Source organism: Cucurbita maxima, unplaced genomic scaffold, assembly GCF_002738345.1.
Source record: "Cucurbita maxima cultivar Rimu unplaced genomic scaffold, Cmax_1.0 Cma_Scf00017, whole genome shotgun sequence".
In the NCBI taxonomy this organism is placed as follows: Eukaryota; Viridiplantae; Streptophyta; class Magnoliopsida; order Cucurbitales; family Cucurbitaceae; genus Cucurbita; species Cucurbita maxima.
Genome location: NW_019272033.1, coordinates 846,522 through 860,439, shown reverse-complemented (window position 1 = coordinate 860,439; position 13,918 = coordinate 846,522). Strand labels below are relative to the sequence as shown.

General features: G+C 33.3%; 2 protein-coding genes and 1 long non-coding RNA gene across 3 annotated transcripts; 2 read left to right on the top strand and 1 right to left on the bottom strand.

Moving 5' to 3' along the window:
- The first annotated feature begins 1,392 nt into the window (after positions 1–1,392).
- LOC111491799 (transcription factor bHLH35-like) lies at positions 1,393–4,000 on the top strand. The gene is made up of 5 exons (XM_023140842.1): positions 1,393–1,559; positions 1,642–1,807; positions 2,683–2,901; positions 2,979–3,149; positions 3,720–4,000. The coding sequence occupies exons 1-5, from the start codon at positions 1,486–1,488 to the stop codon at positions 3,801–3,803; spliced, it is 714 nt and encodes a 237-aa protein (XP_022996610.1). The 5' UTR covers positions 1,393–1,485; the 3' UTR covers positions 3,804–4,000.
- Positions 4,001–4,102: 102 nt separating this feature from the next.
- Positions 4,103–5,918, bottom strand: LOC111491801. Its single transcript, XR_002719765.1, has 2 exons — positions 5,774–5,918; positions 4,103–4,632 (listed from the first exon to the last, which is right to left on the bottom strand). It is a non-coding gene; the product is annotated as an uncharacterized LOC111491801 (long non-coding RNA).
- A 1,423-nt stretch (positions 5,919–7,341) lies between these two features.
- On the top strand, positions 7,342–9,475 carry LOC111492459 (putative F-box/LRR-repeat protein At1g56400). Its single transcript, XM_023141800.1, has 4 exons — positions 7,342–8,322; positions 8,666–8,839; positions 9,041–9,341; positions 9,374–9,475. The coding sequence occupies exons 1-3, from the start codon at positions 7,384–7,386 to the stop codon at positions 9,332–9,334; spliced, it is 1,407 nt and encodes a 468-aa protein (XP_022997568.1). The 5' UTR covers positions 7,342–7,383; the 3' UTR covers positions 9,335–9,341; positions 9,374–9,475.
- Positions 9,476–13,918: the final 4,443 nt, after the last annotated feature.

Below are 13,918 nucleotides of genomic sequence, written 5' to 3'. Positions count from 1 at the left end.
TCTTTTGGGTGAAAAAACATTGTACATTTTGGACTCTATTTTTTGGCTCCACTCTCCCAAAGTTGCAAATCTAGCTTAAATAAATAAAATATATTTTTCTAACTTTTTTTTCTCACGTTTTTTAAATTATAAATTTAGTCAAGTTTATTTTTTAATATTATAAACTCTCTCTTTTTAATTTTGATAAATATATAAATTAATAATAGCTGAGATTATCTCTACTCGTATCTACTACTCTTTTTATAATCATCGACCCACATCTTGAAAAATAAAAAATCGTATAATTAATATCAATTTGAATATATATATATATCAACTTAATTGTGACTACGCTTAGTTTCGGAGTGTCGTTGGTTAAGTTGAAAAAAAATCTTTTGAACCAACTCAAAATTTCGGATTTGTTAAGTTTGTGACTCGACCCATTTGAATAGATTTCACAACCCAACAGTAAACGTAACTCAACCTTCTATTTTCGGGTGGGAAGTCAAGTTATTCTTTTTTTAAAAAAAAAAAAAAAAAGAAATCATACTTATCCACAATACATGATAAATAAAATCTTGTAAAATTTAAATATTAAATATTTACGAGACAAAATGCATTACTAACATAGATAAACTATTTTGAGATTAATCGAGTTTGACTAGACAAAAAAAAAAAAAAATAATAATAATAAATTGAATTTTTTGTTTTTAAAAATTTCAACCCTTGAAAAAAATATATAATTTACAAAAAAGGAAAAAATATAAAAAAAACAACTCATTCTTACCTGGTTTGTCCAAAATTGATGTAAGTAACGTACTTTGGATCCACGAGACGCATGGTACTTAAAAAAATAATTAAATAAAAAAATGGATAATCCCAATTATTGTAGACCGTCCATTTGTCAAAAAATAATTAATAAAAAGAATAATATATTTTGAAAAATAAAACTCATAAAGAAATTAACCACTAGTAGTCGAGAACGTTTATCTCGTGTCGTGGCACAGCCAACCAACCACAAACGAGAAGAAGACAAGACAAGGGCACAAAAAGACGTAAATACCCTTCACTGAATTCCTAGTTACCATTTATAATTTTGAAGTTTTAAAAAAATTAGAAATGAATTATTTGAATTATTAAATGACAATATAATAATTGCAAGAAATAGTTTTAAATTTATTGCATTTAAGGAAGAGAGAGGCATGATGGTCTGGCAATTACTCGTTGACCAAGAGTAGAATCGTCAACCCAGAGTAGATCCGGTTCACACGGTCCGAACACAAAAAAAAAACCGTCTTGAACTTTTAGACGGTTCGGTCTTTCCGGGAAGCATCTAGCTGGTACAACCCACGTGGGTTAATAAAAAAATAAAAAAACAATATATTTAATTTTCTTCCCTATAAAACCCTCCCAAATTCTCCCCCTCCTCCCAACCAACTCAATTCCTCTCCAATCAGAATCTCCATCGCCGCCGTCTTCTCCGGCCATCCGCCAAATTCGCCGCCGATGGAGAACATTCTCGACGAGTATCAGTACTACTGGGAAACGAACATGTTTCTACAGACGGAAGAGTTCGACAGGTTCTTAAGCAGCTTTTGATATTCTCTGTTTTTTTTTTTTAAATCTCTGCGAATTATGTTCGTAACGAAATGGAAATTTCAGTTGGGGAGTGGACGAAGCGTTTTACGGTTCTTACGATTCAAGCTCGCCGGACGGAACGCCGTCGTCGTTAGAGGCGTCGAAGAACATCTTGTCGGAGAGGAATCGGAGGAAGAAGCTGAACGATAGGCTTCTGGCTCTCAGAGCTGTGGTCCCTAATATCACCAAAGTAAGTCAAATTCTTATTATTATTATTTAGTGAAGAAAGTAATTTAAATTGTATAAATTATAAAAATAAAATCTCTAATATCGATTTTCCCCCAATAATCAATCGTTCCTTGGGATCTGCGTTTACCGAAATAATTTTTCTGAGGATTTTAATAAAATAAAATAATGCTTTCTATATATACTTTTATTTAACTTATTAAAATCAACCCGAGATTTTAAATCTAATATTATATTATTTTTTTATTTAATATATTTTGGAACAACATGTCCCAATATGCATATTAAATTGGAAAGATTGTGTGAGTTGTTGAAACAGCACATAATCATTAAGATCTTATAATAATAATAATAATAATAATAATAATAATAACATGAAAATTTGAATATGTAGAATTAATTCGTAATAAAAATCTAATTTTATCATGTCCCAATAATTCAATTTTCAAGCTGCTTAAAATAATAATAATAATAATATAACAAATAATAGCTTAATGTATTGAAATTTTGTGTCAAACTTAGGTGTTCTATTAATCAAATTTAAGTAACAATCACATCTCATCAAAAGAAAAAATGATTTAAATCATTGTGATAAAAGGGTTTTAATTATTATTTCTTTGTCCAAATAATTAAAGAAAGAAATATTAAAATATTATAAATTATAGACTCCACGACAAAGTTATTCAAACAATCATTGAGCCAAGGTAAGTTCAAAGCTACACGTATGTGTTTTATTTATTTTCTTATTTTTTCTTTCAGGTCAATTAAATAAGGTGAAAGATTATAATAATATAATTAGGTGAGACAAAATAAAATTTAATATGAAAAATACATTTTGTAATTTATTTTACCACAACAAATTGGAATTTATTAACGCAGATGGACAAGGCATCGATAATAAAAGACGCGATCGAGTACATCCAAGAGCTGCGAGCGCAAGAGAAGAGAATCGAAGAGGAGATCTCAGATCTGGAATCAGGCAAAATCAAGAACAGAGCAACAAACGAAGATGACGACGGAATCTTGAGGGAGAAGAGAACGAATAAGAATGGGCAAGTACCGGAGCCGCCGCCGTCTTTCCCGATCGAAGTTCTCGACGTAAGGAAATTGAAATTTCTAGGGCTTTTCTGTGTGTTTTTAGTTTGAAATTGAGATTGTTGGGATTGTTTAAGCAGTTGAGGGTGAATTGCATGGGAGAGAAGACGATGGTGGTGAGCTTGACGTGCGGAAGAAGAAGCGACACCATAATGAAAATATGCCAAGTTATTGAATCGCTTAAGATGAAGATTATTACGGCCACTATCACCATTGTTGCCAACAAGCTTTTGATCACGCTCTTCCTTGAGGTCAGTCCTCTGTTTTTGTTTTTTATTTTCTAGAACCCCATCACCTGTAGTGCTCTGAGTTCTTTCTTTATTTTTTCCTCCCAAAACCTCTGCCCATTCTTTTATTTCCCCATTATTATTATTATTATTATTATTATAGATAGCTAAGGTTGCAGCCCCATTATTTAGATCAGGGGATATGGACTGAAGAATGATGGGGCGCCATGGGGTATTTGCTCACGCTTTTGTTCTATCAGATCCTGTTCTTGTCCTCCACTATCGTATCCTACCCTTTCATATGGTCAAAGAACAAATTCTTTTGAGCTTTTCCATAATATCCCAGCACTGCACTCCACCGTGAGCAGACATTTTCGTCTTTCGACTTTTCATTTCGAACTTTTCCTTAAATGTTGTCTATTAGGAAGACTTCGTCTCCCATTCCCCTCCTCATCCAACATTGGCATATCATCCTGTAATTAGTTCAATAGATTTAAATTGTTACATTACCATACTTATAAAAGAGACTTTATGAGGTTAGAGGATAAGAATCCTATCTCATGGGTATGTTATTGTGGTTTTTGGTGACAACAGGAGGAGATAGCGGAGGAAGAGGAAGTAAAGGTAAAAATAGAAGCAGCAATTGCAGCAATTAGTGACCCACAAAAGCCTATATGATGAGCATTTGGAGAACCACATGGACATGTTTTGTGTGTCTCGCAGCTTTGTCATCTAACTAATATCTAGTACAATTGTTTCTCCTTTCTCTCTCTTTCTCAATAGCTTTTTGTGGGAAAAAGTCAGAATATTCTTTCTCCCTCACCAGACCTAATAATTTTAGAGAGATAAAATGGTGAAAATGATTGTTTTGTTTATGACACTAAATACATGGTTCAATTATTGGAAAAAAACAATAGGAAGGACACCTACAAAAGTATTTGAGACCTCATAGAAAAATCAAATATTTTTCTTTTTTTAGAAATATTAGAAACATGATGTTGTTTAAGAAAGTTGACAATTTAGTCATGGTGGTTGAAAAAAAAAAAAGAAAAAAAGAAGTGTAGACTAGACCTGGAAATTTGAACAAGATAATGTCCTAGGCTAGCTCAAGAGGGAGATTCTCTAACTTCACTCTAACTATATTCTCGTCGTATGGTCTACTGCATATCGATCCAAAGGTTGTTGGGATCATGCTTCTTGAAGTCTTACAAATATTTAACTTACTCTGTCATCATGTTTCCATTATTCTTGACTAATTGGTTGCAGCTAACTCAAAAAGTGAGTATAGCCTACAATGTCAATATCACCGTAGTTTGTGTCAGAGGTACTAGCCATTGTGGCACATGCCTCAATGGTAGTTCTCCAACCGAATGATTTTGGGTAGGGTCTGCTCGAGCCAGAGTCACCCATCTCCTTCCACCCTATTGCATGTTGTTGTGCCCCTTCTTTGAGGCGCCATCATCTAATATACACTACTTGGCTTAGGAATATGCTACAATATTGCCTACTGAAAGCCAACACGTTGAAATATCATAACAATAATGACCCCAAGCAATCATTATTACCATAAGAACTCATAACCACTTAAACTACACTACTTTCTTCATTTGATATTTGATAGTGACGAGGCAACTTCATTGAGTCTACATAACCTTAAGACTTAAGGCTGTCATAGCAATTCTAACACTAAGATTTTTCAGATAGGTTATTTCAGACATTAACAAAGAAAAAAAAGAATACAAGAAATAAAAAACTTTTAGGATCTGTAACAAGGCTTCAAGCCCTTCGCTGTCCCTGTAGCCTTGTTATATATATTGAACACCCTCATCATGCATAGAAATTTAGGCATCATTTTAAAAAATTGAGTGGCAGATATAAGTATAAAAAATCACTTAATACTCATTCCTTCCTTCATTCATTCACTGAACTTCTTCTCATACTTTATCTTAAAATTAAGGTCACATTTTTAGATTTAATGAATCTACGTGTACAAATAGTTAGCTCTTGTCTAACCAACTACGATACATATGTGATCCAATCAAAATAAACCGCTCATTACTAGATGTAAGTTGACAACCTTGTGGTCTCAATATGGTATTTGATAAACAATGGATTATTAGAAGTTAGTTAACAACCACCTAATAGTTCCAACATAATCTCTTAATTATATAAATGACGTTCACATAGAATAACAGTTAAACATGTTTATACTTTAAGTCCTACATGAGACTATAACAATTCAATCGAATAAGAAAAGTTTCAATCGACTCCTTACCTAAATAAATATGCTACGCCATACCTAAGTTTCTTTTTAATTTGTGAAATCTAGATCAAACCCTAAAACAATACCTAAATCCAACATGAATCAAAATAGACCTAAAAACCGAAGAAAATAGAACCAAATCAAATCGGTCGAACTGAAAATAAGTAATAAAACTCAAATCGGACCAGTCAAACCAACAAGCAGAGTAGAAAATCGCGAATGGCGATGGTGATTGCTTCCTCTCACGCGAAACAGGTGGTGATGCTTAGAGATTTTATCCACAAACCGCGGTAGCATGGCTCACGATTTGATGGTGTGTTGTGACAAAACATTCCGAAAATAAAGCAGAGAGAGAAAAAAAAAAGGAAGATAAAAGAAATCTTACTTGCAACGTGTTTGTTCAAAGCTGGTCTCGAGAACGAGCAAACTCGAGCAACGAACGAAGGGCAGAGCAAGAGAGAGATGGCCGGGAAACAAATGGCTATCGCGGCGCGAGAAGATCGAGACGGGAGGGAGAAAAGTCAAAAAGTGAGAAAAAAAGGGGCGGCGGGTGAGAACAAGATGCCTTTTATAGCTGGGGTTCTTTTAACTTTTCCATTTTTTACAAAACGCCACAAAATTTTCGAATTTTTCCTTGGGGATAAAAAGTAAATAAATAAATAAATAAATAAAAGTTTTTATTTTAATTAATTGAATTTTTGAAATATTTAAATTCTTGAAGATAATTTGAAAATTTGTTACAAACTATTAATGACTATTTATTTCAGTAAAACTTTAAGATGGTTTGAAAATTTGAAAAAATTAATTATAAAGTGATTTTTATTTTTTATAATTAATAGGTATATATTTAAATTGAAGGGTAAAATAGGAATTCAAATTGTCAATGTTATTGCCATCTTAACACGTTTGTTTATATGGTAATAAGTTGGGAATTTTTGTCCTTTGTGTTAATTCATTGTGCTAGAGTTAATTAATTAGAATAAAATATAAAAAAATATAATTGATTTTTTCGGCACTGATTCCTAACCAAACTAATTTTGTAATTATCCGCTTGTTAAATTAATAAAAATAAATACCCATAAAATTTGTCCCTTATCTCAAAATACCAACTTTTTTAAAATTTAAATAATATTCTTAATTTTAATCATACTTTAAATTATGTTAGGGTAGATAAACATGCTTCCAGACATTGTTACAAGAAGTCGATCTTTTTATTACACTGGTTGTTTCAAATTAGGCTATTGCTGCCGAACATGATTCGAAACATTGAGGTTATTGGGTACATGTTTCGAGACATTGGCAATATTTTCAGAATCTTCAATATGGAAGTTCTATTAGTGCACTAGCCGACAAGACATGTCTAAGAAAGATTCATATGGTAGTAACAAGATTCGGTATGTAAATACCCGTGCAGATGATGCTTTAATTTGAATAACGTCAAAATTTAAACCAATCTCGGGATTGCCCGACATTGTATCATATTGGAATTAACGAATACGACAACGCATAAAAGGAAAAAGGCAACATTGCTTTTAATTCCAATCTAGTTCTAATTTAAGATCGGGATTCGTTTACCATATCGACTTTTCTCATGTCGTATGTAATAAATAAACCGTTAAACTAATCATTTGTTCGGTAGGGAAAAATATTAATTTTTTTGGAGAAAATTTTGAAATAATTATAAAACTAAAACAAATGGGATCTAATAGTCTTAATTCCAAGAAAATCAAATTTAGGAAGAGATATTAGCAAAACCTGATTTTGATAGATAAGAATGCTTAGTTTCTCTAATTGCTTCATTTGCTTTTAATTATCCACAAAATATCTAATTATTCATTTTATAATTATTTATTTTTAAAAAAGAAAAAAAATAAAAATTTCAACTGTCGTCTTCTGGCGCCCGTTCGACAAAATCCTATAAATACCGTTTCACTCCTTTTGCAGTAGCAGAGTTCATGTTCGAAGTTCATTTTTGTTTCTCTCTCATCGGCATCCATGGCGGGCGTGGACAGATTGGACATGTTGCCTGATGTTCTGTTATCGATGATTGTCTCTTCTCTTCCTTTCAAGGAAGCCGTTAGAACTTCAATTTTGTCCAAGCGTTGGGTGAGGATTTGGCAGGCGACGAGAAATATCGAGTTGGAGGAGGTTTTCTTCGTCGGACAAGAGCCTACCGATCAGCAAACCAGAGATGCAAGGAGAAGAGGATTCATCGAGTTCTGTGTGAAGTTTCTCTCAGTCTACCAAGAACCGACGGTGCGTAAGTTCTCTCTCTCGTTGTCAAATCCGAGAGGAGACCGCAGCGGCGGATTCGTTGATGAATGCATTCGATTCGCTGTTTATCGCAACGTCGAGGACTTAGAACTGGATTTCTCCAACTCGGCGTGGATCGAAGACGATGACGACGGAGTTCAACCAGAAAGTATGTTCGATTTGCCTCCGATCGTTTACGGTCACAAGAATCTCCAGTCTCTGAAGCTTTACGCGTGCGGTTTCCGCCCGGCGGAGTTCGAGAACTTGAAGGCTCTGAGGCATCTCTCTTTAGGATGGCTTGAAGTAGGAATTGGAGAGATTAGGTATTTTCTGAAGAAATGCCCGCTGTTGGAGAGTTTAAATCTAAAGAGGTGTTGGAACGCGACGCATTTTGAAATTTGGGGAAACAAAGATAATTTGAGACTGAGGCATTTGGCGATTGAGCAGTGCAAGTTTCTTAATGATTGGATTTCGGTCGAGGCGCCTAATTTGACGTACTTCAGATACTCTGGCGGAGTAGGTTCATTTCGTATGGATGTGAATCGCTGTTTCGAAGAGGCTGATCTTAGTTTTGAGATCGATGATGAAGATGACCATTCTGAAATTGCAAACCTTCTCTATATTCTTCTCGATAGTCTGTATTCTGCCAAAGTTTTGAGTGTTTGCAGTTCTCTGCTTCAGGTATAATGGTTTAAATTACTTAATAATCGTTTACTAACCATTTTTTATTTCCTTTTAAGATTCAATTATCTGATTTCTATTGAAGAAATTTCTCTAACATTGTGTTAGTGTACTCAGCTTTCTGCAGCAGGATCGGATGCAAGAAAACCGAAAACTCCCTGTTAAATTTTTTAGCTCAACCATACATGCACTATAGACTGTGGCGACTGACTGATTGAATAGTTGTTCTAATATTTTCTTCTTTTACTATTATTTGAACTAGAAGAGATGTTTTTGAATCTCCAAGCTATAATTCTATAAATAATTGTGTGTTTGTTGACATTGATTGGATTTTGCAACGAAGGTTATCCCAAACGGAGAAGAGCCGATTCAAATGCAAGCACCATTGAATGTCCAACATTTAACATTGAGTACAAGCATTCATCCAAATGAGTTTTATGGCATAGCTTTTCTCTTGAATAGTTGTCCTCATCTGAATACCCTCACGCTCATGCTTGGCGAGGGGAGTGTCTTGCAAGTCAGTTCTCTTTCTTCTTCTTCTTTTTTAACACCGCTTTTAATAATTTTGTTTTATATTCTTTTTGTTTCACATCACAAAATTCTAGAGTTTGTTTGTAAGGAAATAAGTTCGGTTGTTTGCTGGCAATTTCTTTCTCCGTTTTCACTTTTTGAAATTATCCAATTTGGGAATTATTACATAATTCAATTTTGGTTGTAGGAATATGAGCCACCATTTGCATTGGACATAACTAGGTTCTGGGAAACCAATATGACGATCATGACTTGCTTATCAAAATCGCTGGAGATAGTGGATGCCAGGGGATTCACAGGGACGCCAAATGAAATCACCTTTTTGGCTTATCTTATTCACTATAGTCGTCTATTAAGAGCCGTCTTTGTTGCTGTTGATTCTGATGATGGCTTTGAAAACACTCAAATCTATACTCGGAAAGCTCAGGTTCTCAACACCATCAAACCAGCCTCTAGGAATCTTCAGATTCATATATACTAAGTCAGTTGAATCTTCAGATTCATATATAATAAGTCAGTCATGTATTATTGAGTATTAAGGTATTGTGTGTGCAATGTGTTGTTGTTTATGTCATGTTAAGTGTGTTATGTTATGTTTTGCTATGCTATGTTATGTGTGTTTGTTTCTATACTTGTATTGGGGTTGGGGTTCGTACTTTTTTTCTTTAATAAAAGTTGTCGTTTGTGTTTTAATATATTGTTCGTTTATTAATTAATTAAAGAGAAAATAGATACAAGTAAACGATATTATTATATCTCTATTGGTACGAGTTATTTTGAAAAAAAAAAAAATTAAAAAATAAAACTATGAAAACTTATACTAAATTAAAAATGAAAACAAGTTTGGTAACCAAATATGTGAACCATAAATTAAAGTAAAAGTAGTATTTAAAATTATAATAGAATTCAAATTTGTTGTACTTTTTCTTTGTCTGGATCTTGAAAACAAAACTGAAAAAATCTGAGATTTTGAGATCTTATTTGGTAATAGTTTTTTTTTTTTAATGATCCAAAAGTAAGTGGAAATCTGTGGGCGCTTCAGATGGTGATATTGAAAACAAAATGGAACAAACTGGAGATTTGAGAACTTATTTGGTAATAGTTCTTTTTTAAGGACCAAAAAGTAAGAAAGAATATGTGGGCGCTTACTTCTCACGGAGATATGGTGTATTTTGGGTTTGGGTTTTTCTTCGTTTATCGGTTATTTTATTTTTTTTTAATTTTTTTTTGTCAATAGTCGGCGGATATTGAAAAATGAGAAATTAAGAGCTTATTTGGTAATGATTTTTTTTATGACCGGAATAATAAGTGGGAATTGTGGGCTCTCATTTCCTCACCAATAGGTTGTCTTTTGGGTTTTTACTCGTGAGTGAATTGAGCAAACAGATATGGTCTTTTTTGGGTTTTACTTTTCCCCTACCCATATAGAAAATTGAAAATGAGAAATTAAAAGATTATTTTATGGCTTTTGCTTCTATACCAATAGATGTGGTATTTTTTCGAGGATATTGTCTTTTTCTACTTTTCTTTCTCACCGGGGAGATATTGAAAATTGAAAATAAGAAATTAAGAGCTAATGATTTTTGTATGACCGGAATAATGAGTGGGAATCTGTGAGCTCTCTTTCCTCACCGATTGTATATGTTGTCTTTTTTGAGTTTTTACCTCACAATTGAGGTGTCAAATATTGTCTACAGCTAGTCGATATTGAAAATTGAAAACGAGAAATCAAGAGCTTATTTGGTAATGGTTTTTATGACAGAAATAATAAGTGGGAATCTGTGAGCTCTTCCTTCTCCACCGACATGTTGTCTTTTATGAGTTTTTTTTGTAGTAGCAGATATTGTTTTTTTTGCTTTTATTTGTCAAGAACTAACTACTCGTAGATATTAAAAACTAAAAAATGAGAAATTAAGAGCTTATTTGATAATAGTTATTTTATGACCCGAATAATAAATGTAATGAGAAATTAAGCTTATTTGGTAATAGTTATTTTATGATCAGAATAATAAGTGTGAATTTGTAGGTTCTTCCCTCCCCACCCAAAGTAGACGTTGTCTTTTTTGGATTTTTTTGTAATTAGATATTGTATTTTTTTTTTTTAACTTTTTATTGTCAACACGGCTGGTAGATTAAGTTGAAAATAGAAATTAAGAGCTTACTTGGTAATAGTTATATTATGACCGGTGTCTTGTTTGATTTTTTCTAGTCGAAACTGAAAATGAAAAATTAAGAGCTTCTTTAGTAATAGTTATTGGGAATTCTTACGCTCTTTCTTCCCTACCAAGAGTAGATGTTTTTTTTTGGATTTTTTTGTAATTAGATATTGTATTTTTTTTCCCTACCAAGAGTAGATGTTGTCTTTTTTGGATTTTTTTGTAATGAGATATTATATATATATATATATATATATATATATATATATATTTACCTTTTCTTGTCAAGGGCGCTGGTAGATTAAGCTGAAAATAGAAATTAAGAGCTTATTTAGTAATAGTTATTTTATGACCGGAATAATAAGCGAGGATTTGTGGGCTCTTCTTTCTCCCTAATTAAGAGCTTAATTGGTAATAGTTATTTTATGACTGGAATACTAAGTGAGAACTTGTGGGCTCTTTAAGAGCTTATTTGGTAATAGTTATTTTATGACCGGAATAATAAGTGAGAATGTGTACGCTCTTCTTCCTCCCTCTCCGGTAGAGGTTGTCTTTTTTGTAAATATGGTTGTATTTTTTGAGTTTTATCTCTTCCATGTAAATATTGTTGTCTTTTTTCGGTTTTTCTCTTCAACTGTACCATTAAATATTATCATTTTTTTTTGTTTTTATTTTTATTTTTTTTAACAATGGGGAGATATTTAAAACTGAAAAAGGAGAAATTAAGAGCTTATTTGTAAGGGTTATTTTATGATCACTCTTCCTTCCCCACCAACCAAATATTTGTAAGGCTTATTTGGTTATGGTTTTTTGTGACCACAATAATAAGTGGGAATCGGTGGCTCTTCCTTCTCTATAGATAGTAGATGTTATCTGTCACAATATCTCACGCTCAAAAGTGTGAATAAATATGAAATTATTATTACTCAAATAAGATAATACAGAAACAACTGAAATAATTAACGACTTTACTGTGGCTGTGTTTTAGTAAGCTTAAGCTTCTATTTAAACTGAAACAAATCGTATAAATAACTCCTAGAAAGACTAACTTAAATAATAAACTATTGAGGTTGACTCCTAATAAATCAACAACTTAGACTAATTCAACTACCCTGCAACTTGCAGCATGTATTTTCTGAAATTCAACATCCTGCGATAATAATTTCTCTCGAACAAAATGATAATGAGTTTCAATATGTTTCGAACGAGCATGAAACACCAGAATTCCAGCCAGTTTTATTGCACTTTCATTATTACAATTGATTTGAATTACTGGTTGAGAGTAGTCACCATTTCTTGAATAAACCTTCTGAGCCACAAGCATTCTTGAGTAGCCATTATAGTAGCTACATATTCTGCTTCACAACTTGACAAAGCAATGGTGCGTTGCTTTTTACTGCACCATGAAATTGCAGCAGAGCCTACTATAAAACAAAAACCTGTTGTGGAGCATATGTCGTTCACGTCACCAGCCTAATGTTGATTTCTCATACATTAATCCATAATTTAGAGTGTCCTTGATGTAACAAAGAATCCTTTTTGCTGCAATTAAATGAGTCTCATGTGGTTGATCCTTAAATTGAGACACAACTCCTACTGAAAAGGCAATGTATGGCCTTGTGATAGTTAAATAGAATAAACTACTAACAAGTTGTGCATCCAGTTGTTGTTTTCTTAACAAATAAGCTCGAATAAGCACATGAAGACTTAAAGCCACAAAAATTAAGATATTGAGCAATCTTACCAAATCAAGCACGAGGAGCTTGTTTGAGTCCTTATAATGCCTTCTTAAGTCCACACATAATCAGGATATTCCTTAGAGGTAAATCCTTGCGGCTGCTCCATAAAAATATTATGATCCAACTCTCGGTAAAGGAAAATATTTTTCACATCAAGCTGCCATAATTTCTAGCCTTTACTAGCAGCTAAAGAGATGACTATCTGTAATGTTACCATCCTTGTGACCGGACTAAAAGTCTTGTCATAGTCTCGACCATATTGCTGAGAGAACCCACGAGCAACAAGACGAGGTTTGTGTCTATCAGTTCTACCATCAGCTTTTTTCTTCACCTTGTAAACCCACTTACGAGTAATTAAATCGGCATCATGAGGCTTTGGTACAAGCTCTTAGGTGTCATTTTATCGGAGTGCTGAAATTTCTTCCATCATTGCATTTTCCCCTTCTGAAATATGGTAACTTTTTCTGTCTTTGAGGATTTTTTCTTGTGGCAACTTCAATATTTGTAATGACTTCTCTGTTCTCTTCAGCTTGAATGTCTGTCGCAATTGGAAATTCTTTTCTCCTTAACGTAGAATCGTCAAGAAAAAGTGCAACCGTAGTTGTACTTTTGTTGTTATCTGCATCGTCTCTATAACTTATTTCATCAAACACCACATCACGAGACACAATAACCATCTTTGTTTCCAAATCCATACATCGCCAATCCTTTCTATGAGTATCATAGTCAACAAAATGCATTTCTTGGCCTTTGGGTCAAATTTAGTTCGATTAGGTTTCAGTACATGAACGTAACAAATAGACCCAAAAATACAAAAATAACTCACATTGGGTTATGATGATAAATAAGCTTGAATGGTTATGATTCTGTCCCTAGCCATATGGAGGCAGCCGATTTACAACATGACAAGCTGACACCCATAACTCTTTTGGAAGACTCCTCGCATGCAGCCAAGACAAGCAAATTGATGTAAGATGAGCTAATTTACGCTCAGCAACCCCATTTTGTTGCGGGGTTTCTAAACAAGTCAGTTGACGCTGAATCCCATGCTCCTTACAGTATTCCATAAAATCATTTGAAAGATATTCCCCTCCATTATCAATGTGCAAGCACTTGATTTTCAATTCAAATTCTTTTTCTACCGCATGCTTAAACTGAATAAATTTTGAA

Excerpts from the sequence above, each read along its gene's own strand:
- LOC111491799 (XM_023140842.1), top strand. The coding sequence starts at position 1,486 with ATGGAGAACATTCTCGACGAGTATCAGTACTACTGGGAAACGAACATG. Across the intron at positions 1,808-2,682 it reads TGGTCCCTAATATCACCAAA|ATGGACAAGGCATCGATAAT; the intron begins GTAAGTCAAATT and ends TTATTAACGCAG. Across the intron at positions 3,150-3,719 it reads TGATCACGCTCTTCCTTGAG|GAGGAGATAGCGGAGGAAGA; the intron begins GTCAGTCCTCTG and ends TGGTGACAACAG.
- LOC111492459 (XM_023141800.1), top strand. The coding sequence starts at position 7,384 with ATGGCGGGCGTGGACAGATTGGACATGTTGCCTGATGTTCTGTTATCG. Across the intron at positions 8,323-8,665 it reads TTTGCAGTTCTCTGCTTCAG|GTTATCCCAAACGGAGAAGA; the intron begins GTATAATGGTTT and ends TTTGCAACGAAG. Across the intron at positions 8,840-9,040 it reads GCGAGGGGAGTGTCTTGCAA|GAATATGAGCCACCATTTGC; the intron begins GTCAGTTCTCTT and ends TTTTGGTTGTAG.